Below are 13,341 nucleotides of genomic sequence, written 5' to 3' on the forward strand. Positions count from 1 at the left end.
GGCTCTGTACTAGTAACAGATCAAGACATAGAAGTGGGGGCACAGCTTAGCTTGTGCTATTGTAAGGCTCTGTACTAGTAACAGATCAAGACATAGAAGTGGGGGCACAGTTTAGCTTGTGCTATTGTAAGGCTCTGTACTAGTAACAGATCAAGACATAGAAGTGGGGGCACAGCTTAGCTTGTGCTATTGTAAGGCTTTATACAAGTAACAGATCAAGACATAGAAGTGGGGGCACAGCTTAGCTTGTGCTATTGTAAGGCTCTGTACTAGTAACAGATCAAGACATAGAAGTGGGGGCACAGCTTAGCTTGTGCTATTGTAAGGCTCTGTACTAGTAACAGATCAAGACATAGAAGTGGGGGCACAGCTTAGCTTGTGCTATTGTAAGGCTTTATACTAGTAACAGATCAAGACATAGAAGTAGGGGCACAGCTTAGCTTGTGCTAGTGTAAGGCTCTGTACTAGTAACAGATCAAGACATAGAAGTGGGGGCACAGCTTAGCTTGTGCTATTGTAAGGCTTTATACTAGTAACAGATCAAGACATAGAAGTAGGGGCACGGCTTAGCTTGTGCTGGGTGCAGGAGAGGATAAAAAAAAGCCTGAACTGTGTACCTGGACTCTGTGGGCTGATTTCAATCCTCAAGGGGATGCTCATTGTTCTGGAAAGGTAAATCAAGTCTCCCCTCTCATGTCAGCAACAGTTCAATGTTTAGTGTAACTGCTTTTCTTGCTGTTCTACATCTGTTTCATTTAATTCTCCTTAAATAGCACCTTGCAAACCCAATGTATCAGTTCTCCCTCACATGTCATCTATAATAGTTTACTGTAAATCATCCCCCAGTACAGTGCCAACCTCTTCTGTCCATGGCACTTTTGCCAGCACTATGTAATGGCACAATAAGATGGGTATGTGTTGTGTTGTGATTGGCCAAAGAAGAGAAAAGAATGATCTATATGTATACTACAGGTTAACAGCCCAGCTCAGGTCCAGCCCCCTAAAATGAAGAGAATAGGGAAAAGCCATGCACCATGGACTCAATAACAGCATTTAACAAATCACCTGTGACCACTCTGAAGGGTAAATCTAATAAAACCATGTAGCCTTTTAAACAACAGGTATGCTTTAAACTTTGTTTTCAATAAACTGTTCTAGAAAATCATATGAAAACACAATGGAAGGGAATTTATCATTGGTTTCACACTGTTTTTCTTGGTAAGTCTAACATTTTTGTGCAATGGGTCCAAATGTCTCAACATTTTGCTCAATGCATATTGACTCACATGCCACTTGAATATATGGTGGCATGGATTACTTTCTGCAGCGGGCATGGATTTATCAATTGCAACTAAAAATGTTTGCGCATTTTAAGTTGTAGTTGATAAATCCGTGCACAAACACCTCCAAAAAGTTGCAATTACACTCCAGCCCAGACATGGCTTGGCCTTTTTGTGTATTTCGGTAAGTTTCAAAATGTAAAAAGATACAGGCCAGCATTTATCATTGTAGGTGTAAGTGAAGCATTTTTCTACACCTTTTTTGTGTGCTGATAATGTGTAGGAGCACCAAATTAATTAAAGGGGTACTCTGTTGAAAAACAAATCTGTTTAACTTTCTGGCACCAGTTGATTTAAAAAAAAAAAAAAAGTTTTCCACCGGAGTACCCCTTTAAATGGTCACAGAGCATTTGATACATTTTGTGCAGGTCACATTTTCTGAAATTTCTCTCTTCACATACACCAAAAAGCTAAGCTAAGTCTGGGCTGGTGTAGTTTTAGAGACTTTTCAGTGGCTTTGTGCCTTTTTTGCACCATTTCACATAAAGGCGCAGTTCATAAAAACCTTCCATATCATGTATTGCCAAAATCAATGGATTGCAACTGAAAATCAGCAGAAATGTGTAAACCAAAAGGCGCCAAAAAGGCGCAAATAAACCCTGCTTGCGCCTTTTTTAGCCTTTTCTTGACACAAAAAACTGTCTAAAGACAATGATAAATGTCAGCCAAAAAGTTCCAAAATGTGCAACAAGTAAACCATAGATAATGTGTAGTGAAGTGAAATTTCAGGAAAAGTGTACCTACACTAAATTTATCAAATGTCCTGTGAGCATTTAACAAATTTGGCGTAGGTATACATTAGCACCATGTACAAAAATTGTTCGCCTACTCCAATGATACATTTTTCCCCAATGAATTTGGTTTTTTACTGTTTCCTGCCTAATGTGCCTTTAACTACTGTACTATGCAAGGGTTAAAGGGGTACTCCGCCCCTAGACATCTTATCCCCTATCCAAAGGATAGGGGATAAGATATTAGATCCCCGCGGTCCCTCTGCTGGGGACCCCGGGGATCGCCGCTGCGGCACTGCGCTATCATTACTGCGCAGAGCGAGTTCGCTCTGTGCATAATGACGGGCGATACAGAGGCCGGAGCAGCGTGACGTCATGGCTCCGCCCCTCATGACATCACGGCCCGTCCCCTTAATGCAAGTCTATGGCAGGGGTGTGACGACCGCAACGCCCCCTCCCATAGACTTGTATTGACGGGGGCGGGCTGTGACGTCACAAGGGGCGGAGCCGTGACGTAACGATGCTCCGGCCCCTGTATTGCCCGTCATTACGTGCAGAGCGATCTCGCTCTGCGCAGTAATGATAGCGGGGTGCTGCAGCAGCGATCCCTGGGGTCCCCAGCAGCGGGACCCCGGCGATCTGACATCTTATCCCCTATCCTTTGGATAGGGGATAAGATGTCTAGGGGCGGAGTACCCCTTTAACTGTTTTTTGCTGTGAAAGCTGGTGGGTAGCCACATCCAACCAGAAGAAGTCAGTCTGCCTCTACCCTAGTCTTTTGGGACAGGGAGAAGACCTAAATTGTTTAGTCAGACAGGCTCAGGCCAGTAACAAAGTCACTTCTACAGCAGCAGTCTCCTCACAACGTCAGTGAGGAGCTGTTTTCCAGCCTCCTGCCCTCACACCTTCACTTAGGGTAGGCCCCAAGCAACACCATCCAGTTCCCCGACCTAGCTGAAGTCCTTACTGGCGGATCCCGCTGCCGAGGTGGAACATCGCTCAAGTTACGCTTTAGGGCAAGAGCCCTCTAGCAACAGGACGAAAGTGCGGGAATCCTCAGGCTGCATTTTTTCCCGTAACAAACTAATATCTGGGGTCTCTCTGCCGGATACCCTCAAATCAGTTGGGTCTTGGCTACACCCTAGAAAATGTAGGTGAGGGGAAGAGGACTGCCCCGATGAAGATCTTGGTGGTAAGCACTTATAGGATTCAGTCAGGTGTCTTCACTCTAGTGTACCCAGAGTGAAGTAAAAGGGCTTCTCATAGGGGTCCCGCATGCCATAGTGATCCAGATGTCCATAAGTAGCTGAGTCTATAACCGTGCAAAGGTAAAACTAGCTCTAAAAGTCATACAAGTAAAAAGTCTTCAGTTAGCCCAAGTCCAGTCAGAACAAGTCAAGTTTTTACCAAGTCAGCATAAAGTTTAAAGTTCAAGTCACTAGAAGTACTACAAGTCTCATAATCTCTACCAGACTGCAACTGTGGCGTCATACCTCCTCCTGTGTCATTACTACTGCACCTATGTCTATGACATGTGAACTGTAACCTGTATTCTTTGGACCTGCAATACTTAAGTAAAGTTTAAAGTGGTTATTCAAAGTCCTGACTTTTGAGGATTCTTTCCTGGGGCTTTGATACAGATGACCGCTTCATTTGGAGTTGTGGTAAGTGGAGTGTTAAGTACTACAACCACCATCATCACAACCAAGACACACATCTACCACACTCCAGGCGTAACACATGGACAACCAACCAGCCTAGTATACAGGGGCGGACACAGACAGCAGAGGGCCCCTGTGCAAAGAATATGCCTGGGCCCCCCAGGTAATATGTTTGCTAGGTAAGCGGGTAGTACGTTTGCAAGTAGTACATTTGCTAGTTAGGTAGGTAGAACATTTTCTAAGTAGGTAGGCAAGTAGTAAATTTGCAAGATATTTAGGCAGTTAGTAAGTTCAGTTGGTAGTAAGGCAGGTAAAAGGTTTGGTGCTAGGTAGGTAGGCAGGTATAAGTTTGGTTGGTAGGTGGGTAGCCACGTAACTTTTGGTAGGTAGGCCCTTAGTCCAGTGTTTTCCAAACAGGCTTTGGCTGTTTGGGCATGCTGGGAGTTGTAGTTTTGCAACAGCTGGAGGCACCCAGGTTGGGAAACAATGGACTAAGGACCTACCTACCAAACCTGAGTGCCTCCAACTGTTGCAGAACTAAAACTCCCAGCTTGCCTGGACAGCTAAAGACTGTCTGGGGGAATGCTAGGAGTTGTAGTTTTGCAACAGCTGGAGGAGCCCAGGTTGGAAAATACTGACTAAGTAGGTGTTTTCAAAACAGTGTCTCTCCAGGTGGTCCAAAACTACAACTCCCAGCATTCCCGGACAGTCTAGTGAATAGTGAGTACAGCTCTGGAGTATAATACAGGATATAAATCAGTACATAAGTAATGTAAAGTGACCCTACAATCACCGCAATAGTGACATCTTGTACAATGGGTGGTACCCATTGTGCAAAATCTAACTATTGGAATAAATGAAGGCTCACTTTACTTTACTTATGGTAGATGCAGCAGGTCACTCACCTAGTCTCCTAAGGAAACTTTTAGATTTGACTGTTGTGATGCTCCTCAGGTTCTGTTATATGAATGGCGGCTCTGGAGTATAATACAGGATACAACTCAGGATCAGTACAGGATAAGTTATGTAATGTATGTACACAGTGACCCCACCAGCAGAATAGTGAGTACAGCTCTGGAGTATAATACAGGATATAACTCAGGATCAGTACAGGATAAGTAATGTAATGTATGTATACAGTGACCTCACCAGCAGAATAGTGAGTACAGTTCTGGGGTATAATACAGGATAAGTAATGTAATGTATGTACACAGTGACCTCACCGGCAGAATAGTGAGTACAGCTCTGGGGTATAATACAGGATATAACTCAGGATCAGTACAGGATAAGTAATGTAATGTATGTATACAGTGATCTCACTAGCAGAATAGTGAGTACAGCTCTGGAGTATAATACAGGATATAACTCAGGATCAGTACAGGATAAGTAATGTAATGTATATACACAGTGACCTCACCAGCAGAATAGTGAGTACAGCTCTGGAGTATAATACAGGACACAACTCAGGATCAGTACAGGATAAGTAATGTATGTACACAGTGATCTCACCAGCAGAATAGTGAGTACAGCTCTGGGGTATAATACAGGATATAACTCAGGATCAGTACAGGATAAGTAATGTAATGTATATACACAGTGACCTCACCAGCAGAATAGTGAGTACAGCTCTGGAATATAATACAGGATATAACTCAGGATCAGTACAGGATAAGTAATGTAATGTATATACACAGTGACCTCACCAGCAGAATAGTGAGTACAGCTCAGGAGTATAATACAGGATATAACTCAGGATCAATACAGGATAAGTAATGTAATGTATGTATACAGTGATCTCACCAGCAGAATAGTGAGTACTGTTCAGGAGTATAATACAGGATATAACTATTATAATTACTAGGTTCACACTGAAAAATCTCCAGACAGCAATGCATTTCTGAGCGGATCTGCAAAAAGATCTGCACGGTCCTAGCGCCACCCAAAGGGCTCGCTTCTGGAGATTCATCAATGTGAACCAAGCCTTATACATGTGAGAAGGGGATTATACATGTGAGCAGGGGATTATTATAATCCTCCCCTCACATATATGTAACATCTCCCCCTCACATGTATAATCTAATAATCTCCTCCTCACATTTATAATCGCAAAATCAGATTATACATGTGAGGAGGGGATTATACATGTGAGGAGGGGATTATACATGTCAGGAGGGGATTATACATGTGAGGAGGGGATTATACATGTGAGGAGGGGATTATACATGTGAGGAGGGGATTATACATGTGAGGAGGGGATTATACATGTGAGGAGGGGATTATACATGTCAGGAGGGGATTATACATGTGAGGAGGGGATTATACATGTCAGGAGGGGATTATACATGTGAGGAGGGGATTATACATGTCAGGAGGGGATTATACACATTAAAGGATTATTATAATCCTCCCCTCACATATATGTATTATCTCCCCCTTACATGTATAATCTGATAATCCCCTCCTCACATTGATAATCCCCTCACATATATAATATCATAATCAGATTATATGTGAGGGGATTATACAGGTGAGGAGGGGATTATTATAATCCTCCCCTCACATATATCTATTATCTCCCCCTTACATGTATAGTCTGATAATCCCCTCCTCACATTTATAGTCCCCTCACAAGTATAATCTCCTAATAAAATTATATGTGAGGGGGTTATTAGACTACACATATGAGGGGGAGATGATACATACATGTGAGGGGAGGATTATAATAATCATTATTATCCTCCACTCACATGCATAATTTCTTCTCCCCCCCCCCCACAATCGCAACCCTGCACCCCCCCCCTCCCTCCAATCCTCACCCCACCCCCCTGTCAAACAACCCCCTACCCCTCAACTCACATGTAATCCAGATGATATACCGGTCCATCTGGCGGTGAGTGACGCTGCAGCATGGAGGCCATGTGGGGGCTGTAAATCACTGATCGAGAGGAACGGAGGACTCCTCTCTGCTCCGCTCCTCTCATCTCTATGATGCCCGCCGTGACGTCGCACGTCACGTCAGCGGGCGTGACTATTTCCCAGACAGCCACAGCGGTCCTGGGATAGTGGCTGCCTGTGAAAGATTGACGGGGGAGGCGGCTGCGGCAACGAGTTAAAAAAAAAAGGTAGCGGGCGGCAGCAATTAATTAGAAAAAGGCCCCCTCCCTCCCGAAAAAGGTAGCGGGCGGCGGCGGTGGTGGGCCCGCTACCTCCCTTAGTCTAATATTTTGACGCCTGGTTCCCAGCCCGCCTGTCATGACCAGGGCCCCCCGTGGGGCAAAAGGGGCTAGCTGCTTTTGGGCCCCCAGGAATGAGAGGGCCCGGGGCAGCTGCCCCTTTTGCCCCGCGTTAAAGATGGGCCTGGCCCCAGCGGTCAGTGAGTGACTGTCACTCACTGACTCGCTAACAGTTTCAGTTCCGGCTGGGCCCCCCTGGGCTCCTGGGCCCCTGTGCAGCTGAACAGGCTGCACATATGGTATGTCCGCCCCTGCTAGTATACTAATACACATTATACTCAATCCTCCACCTACCACACAGGTAGTAACATACAGTAGAAGTGCTGCAGGACATAACAGCCCTTAATTGAAATATTTTGCAGCAGATATTTTATAACAGCAAAATATTCTTATTCTTATTTTTATAATTATCATTATTATTACTTCTGTCAGAAAAAATAAAAGGTGCAAAAAATTCAAAGCCACTAAATGTTCATGACTGGAAAAACATACCCTGGTCTGACAACTCTACGTTTTGCTTTCGACACACCGATGGGAGGGTCAAGATTTGCGGCAAAGTCATGAAACCCACATTACAAAGTTTAATAAACACAGTGATCTCACAATACAAACATAATAAGCCAGATTTCTGCACAGGGCTAATGATGTCACAAAACATGGGTGATGACTAAAATGAAATAACAGCACATGAATACAGTTGGGTTAGGTTCACACTGAGGAAGGTTAGCACTGACTAAATCAGTGGGCGCTAGGACCACGTGGACATTACTGTCCCCACAAACGGCACTGTCTTTGCGCAGATTACACCTAAACATTGAGCGAGCTTATTTTTTTGGCGGTTAAATATTAGTGGTGGATATTCCACTGCTTAAATTCCATAGTGTGTACTGTGCAGCGGAATTCCGTTGCCAGCAATAGGATTCTGATGCACTGGAATTTCCAACTAGAATTCCTAAGCAGAATTCTGGATGGAAATTCCGTAGTGTGAACCTAGCCTTAGAGTGTTGTCTTCCTGCAGGGACAGTGTATTGCTATACGTGGCCCTCTCACCTTCTATATTGATCTGTCCTTCGGTAAGCTAAAATTTTATTTGCTTGTTGTTTATTTATTTATATGGTTTGTATTTAGACCCCTTTGGTTTTACACAATTCCATGGAGATGTGTGTTTAAGAACCCTGCAATAGTAAACGCAGTGATGTCACAATGAATGGTCAATAAACACAATGGGGGAGATTTATCAAAACCTGTGCAGAGGAAAAGTTGCCCAGTTGCCCATAGCAACCAATCAGATCACTTCTTTCATTTTTAACAAGGCCTCTGCAAAGTGAAAGAAGCAATCTGATTGGTTGCTATGAGCAACTGGGAAACTTTTCCTCTGCACAGGTTTTGATAAATCTCCCCCAATGTCACAATATAAAGACAAAGCATAGTCGTGTCACAATACTGGGATAGTTAAAGCAGTGTTGTCACAATAAGTGCTCAATAAACACAGTGTCACAATATAAGGATAAAGCATAGTGATGTCACAATACTGGGCTAGTTAAAACAGTGAAATCCCAATGAATGGTAAATAAATACAGTGTCAGGATATAAGGATAAACTATACAGTGATGTCACAGTTCTGAGGTAAGAGATGTCACAATGAATGGTCAATAAACACAGTGTCACAATATAAGGATAAAGCATAGTGATGTAACAATACTGGGATAGTTAACACAGTGATAACACAATGAATGGTAAAGAAACACAGTGTCACAATATAAGGATAAAGCATACAGCGATGTGACAGTACTGAGGTAACAGATATGTCACAATGAATGGACAATAAACACAGTGTCACAATATAAGGATAAAGCATACAGCGATGTGACAGTACTGAGGTAACAGAGATGTCACAATGAATGGACAGTATCACAATACAGTGGTCCCTCAACATACGATGGTAATCCGTTCCAAACGGACCATCGTTTGTTGAAACCATCGCATGTTGAGGGATCCGTGCAATGTAAAGTATAGGACAGTGGTCTACAACCTGCGGACCTCCAGATGTTGCAAAACTACAACACCCAGCATGCTCGGACAGCCAACGGCTGTCCGGGCATGCTGGGAGTTGTAGTTTTGCAACATCTGGAGGTCCGCAGGTTGAAGACCACTGTTAGAGGAAGTTGTACTCACCTGTCCCCACCGCTCCGGACCGTCACCGCTCGCCACCGCTGCCCGGGATGTAGCCCTCCACCGCTGTCGCCGCGTCCCCGACGCTCCGGCAAGGCCTCTGCTTCCCAGGCATCCTCGCTCTCACGTCGCTGCCATCACGTTGCTACACACGCTGCTCCTATTGGATGACGGGACGGCGTGCGCAGCGACGTGTTGACGTCGATGGAGAGCGCCGACGATGCAGGGGATCCTGAAGAGGACGCGCCGGAGCCCCGAGGACAGGTGAGTGATTGTCAGCGGACCACATGGGGCACCGTAAATGGCTATCTGGCGGCAGCTGAAGCAGTCAGCGCTGCCGGACAGCCGTTTATGCGATGGCCCCGACATACAAACGCATCATATGTTGATGCTGCCTTCAACATGCGATGGCCTCTGAGAGGCCATCGTATGTTGAAATGATCGTATGTTGGGGCCATCGTAGGTCGAGGGGTCACTGTATAAGGATAATGCATACAGCGATGTGACAGTATTGAGGTAACAGTGATGTCACAATAAATGGTCAATAAGCACAGCATGACAATACAAGGAAAAAACAGTGACATCACAGAGCAGGGACAAAAACACAGCAGTGTAACTTCTAAGGCCTAAGGACATGAATGATGTCACAGCACAGCGATGATAAATGCAGTATCATAATACAATGGTAATGCACACTGTGGTGTCTCAGAGCACAGTGATGTCACAGAGATGATGCAGGAATGCTGCACAAAATGATGTCACAGAACAATGTGACACTGCATCATGATGTAATAGTTATATAATAGCAGTGGTAATGAACCCGGCGATGTTATAGTAGAGAGGTAGTAAACAGCTATGTCATAGTGATGTCACAGAGATGATGCAGGAATGCTGCACAAAATGATGTCACAGTACAAAGAAAATTAAAGATGTGACACTGCATCATGATGTAATAGTTATATAATAGCATAGTGGTAATGAACCCAGCGATGTTATAGTAGAGAGGTAGTAAACATGTCATAGTGATGTCACAACAGGGATAATAAAACACTTCACTATAATACAAAGATAACACAGGGTATATAGGGAATGAACATATCGGGGGAGATTTATCAATTGCGCCTTTGTCAGCAACAATGCGAAAGCTTAGACTTTACTTGTGAAATTAGAGATTTGTTTATTATTGTGGTGCACAAGTGTTTGTTTCTTGGTGCATGGGATGAGCTGCAACAACACGTGACAAGGATCAGTCCTCCAGTCTGACGACCAAACTTCTTTAAACCAGTTTATATATTTTTTTACATTTTTTCCTGTTGTCTAGCTAGTCAGACACTCTGCTGACACAGTCAGGTGGTGAGTGAGCTTTGTGGTGAGTGTCACATTCTTTTAGGTGTACTTACAGGTTTCTGGTGCATGTTCTGACAGAAAAATGCCAAAAACCTCATAGTTAACGAGGGTCACTGAGTCACAGTACAGGGATACCTAAAGGAGTGATGTCACAGCATAATAGTATAGGTGGACATACACATTTGACAAAAATAAGTTGATGGTTGTGAAGCGGTTAAAGAGTACCTGTCATGATCTTGTAAAATTTTATAATCGTCCCAGTTCACTGCCCACATCATGATAACCACCCCCTGTCTTTATTGTTATTATTTGTTAGTTTTCTACCTTGATATTGCTCTGTATTTTCTGCTCAGTCTCGGTCACAGACTGGGAAGGGGCATTACCCAGCAGGCGTGACATCATCTGAAGCCATTCAGGGGAGAACTTCCTCCCTCACTCTGCTACACACAGCCCAGCGCAGTTCAGTGTGAGATGAGCTCTGATTGGATAAGGCTGCACACACCCACTCAGCACTTCAGACTGCATTTCCTGATTTTGGACTTCTGCCAGGCCAGCAGGAGTCCAAAGTCTGTGCAAGAGAATGGGGTGGGGGGGGGGGGGCGGCGAGGGTTATGTGCTCTGGAAAAGTAGGGAGACACCTAGTGGCAACTTTTTTAAACACAAATAAAACAGAAAAAATAGCTTTTTTGGTGATGTATTTATTTGTATTTATCATAATGAGTGCAATATCAAAAATTAGTTTTAATGAGAGTGCTGGGAAGGTTTGCTCGAAGATCAATCGTGGACTAGACTTTATCAAGTTTAAATGGTATTTCCCTATTAGCTATTGGGGCCCCTGGGGCCATAGGTCTGTAGTGCAGTATGAGGGTGTGTGTATGGTATGTGGTTTCTACATGTCCTTTTATGATAGTGAGTGACTCAAGACTCAAAATAACCTATTGTGTAAATGACGTGAACTATTGTTTAAATCGAGTTTTTATCTTAAACATATTTTTTAAGAAATTTTTGTTGTTTTTCTTTTTCTAAGTCTCCACTCTCTATATTATATCAAATAAACCAGAAATAACGCAGTATTCATTCTGAACACTAAGCCTGAAACTAAGCTGAGATTTCCTGTTCTGTCTCTGATGATAAGAAAAAGCCTGCTGGAAAGTGATCTGTACAGCATTATAGTGAAAGGTGACACCAGTAGATAGAGAAGACATTAGGGGATCAGCTTCCTCCTCTCCTGTAGAGCTGACTGAGGATGCTTATGAACCTCCCCCATACAAAAGATAGGGTCTGGAGATATTCACTGCGTCTATGTCCATGGGGTTTGCTGTAAAGGATATCATAATGGCATTAATGGCTGCCCCCATCATAATGTACAAATTAAAATATCAAGAAAGGCGTTATACTTCCCCCTTCCAGCCAACGGCTGTCCAGGCATGCTGGGAGCTGTGGTTTTGCAACAGCTGGAGGCACCTTGGTTGGCAACCACTGAGCTAGAGAGCCACAGGTCAGGGAAACAGTGACTAAGTGTGGTTCCTGGAGTTATCCAGGAATAGAAGAACAGCTAAACAACTAGGCTCCATTCACTTCAGTGGAACTGCAATACCACACACAACCTGAAATCAGGTGTGGTGCTGTTTTTCTTATCCTGGATTATATATATATAGCAGAGTAGTAGCTTCTACTTTGCTATTTGGATATTTTTGGGAGTAGGTCTGCTCCTGAAGCTGAGCCCCCATTCGGATCTTGAATCCTGTTGCACGGTGCTTCTCCTTCGCCATTTCTTTTGTGTATATATATATATATATATATATATATATATATATATGCTGTTTTTCTTATCCTGGATTAACTCTTTAAGAACTTTCAGACTATTTTGTGCAATATATATATATGTAACCCATAGCAGTGTATCTTCTTGTGGGGTATGTGGGTGCTCTCCAGGGGTGGGCACTGTCCGTGTGGGGTGACAGGACGACTCTCCCGCCTGCAGTGACTACTCCCAGGGCTGTAAAGTGAAAGTAATAGGACGCAGCAGACAAGTGACAGCAGCCTCATCCTTCGCACTAGTGTGTGATCTCCTGCTAAAGACTACAAGCCCCACAATCCCTTGCTTGTGACCCGAGCTCTGCCTGACATTAAAAAGCACAGAGAGAGGGGGAAGCGATCGGCGGGTGCAGTGTGGCGCTGCTGTCAGGACATCGCTGCCCCCGGGTATGATCCTTCTGATGTGATCACGATAAGTCGCTGGTCGTGACCCCCCTCTCCCTCCCTCCTCCCCGGGCCGTGCATTGTATTCTATCGGCAGGCTGGGGGAGTGACGAGGATCGGATGGACTTTCTGTAATCCCCACCCTGCATTGATGCCCGGCGCTCCGACACCTTTCTCCCTGCACATTGCCGTGCTCTATCTCTGTACATGGCCACCCGTACACACACGGTCCGTACGATCTGATCGAAGCTCCTAGTGCAGCGCCCGGCGACGAGATCGCTGTCATTGTGTAATCGCGCGATTCCCGATGCCGAGAAGATGGAGAGTCGGAAGCTGCTAGACAAGAAGCCGGGAGGCGATGGGCTGGAGAGCGGGCTGGCCCTGTCCGCCCGGGAGCACTGCGAGCTCCTCCAGAACATGATCGACATCTCCATGTCCAACCTGCGGGGGCTCCGCACCCAGTGCGCCGCCTCTAACGACCTGACACAGCATGAGATCCGAACCCTGGAGGTGGGTGACCAAAACTGGGGCGACAGCCTTGTGACTAGCGGTCTGCACTAACGCCCGGTGCACCTCGGCGCTAGCAGACAAGGGGTTAACGCAGCTTGCTAGGGAATAGGGTGTCATGCACTATGTGGTGAGAGGCTGCGATCGT

The 13,341-nt window shown here is 44.8% G+C and overlaps 1 protein-coding gene across 1 annotated transcript in view; it reads left to right on the forward strand.

The window, feature by feature from the left end:
- The first annotated feature begins 12,577 nt into the window (after nt 1-12,577).
- KSR1 (kinase suppressor of ras 1) overlaps nt 12,578-13,341 on the forward strand; it is a 206,138-nt gene continuing 205,374 nt past the window's right edge. The window contains exon 1 of the mRNA XM_056556364.1: nt 12,578-13,196. Coding sequence (XP_056412339.1) covers nt 13,005-13,196 — 192 coding nt within the window. The 5' untranslated portion in view covers nt 12,578-13,004. The remainder of the gene's footprint in view (nt 13,197-13,341) is intronic.

Source organism: Hyla sarda, chromosome 2, assembly GCF_029499605.1.
Source record: "Hyla sarda isolate aHylSar1 chromosome 2, aHylSar1.hap1, whole genome shotgun sequence".
In the NCBI taxonomy this organism is placed as follows: Eukaryota; Metazoa; Chordata; class Amphibia; order Anura; family Hylidae; genus Hyla; species Hyla sarda.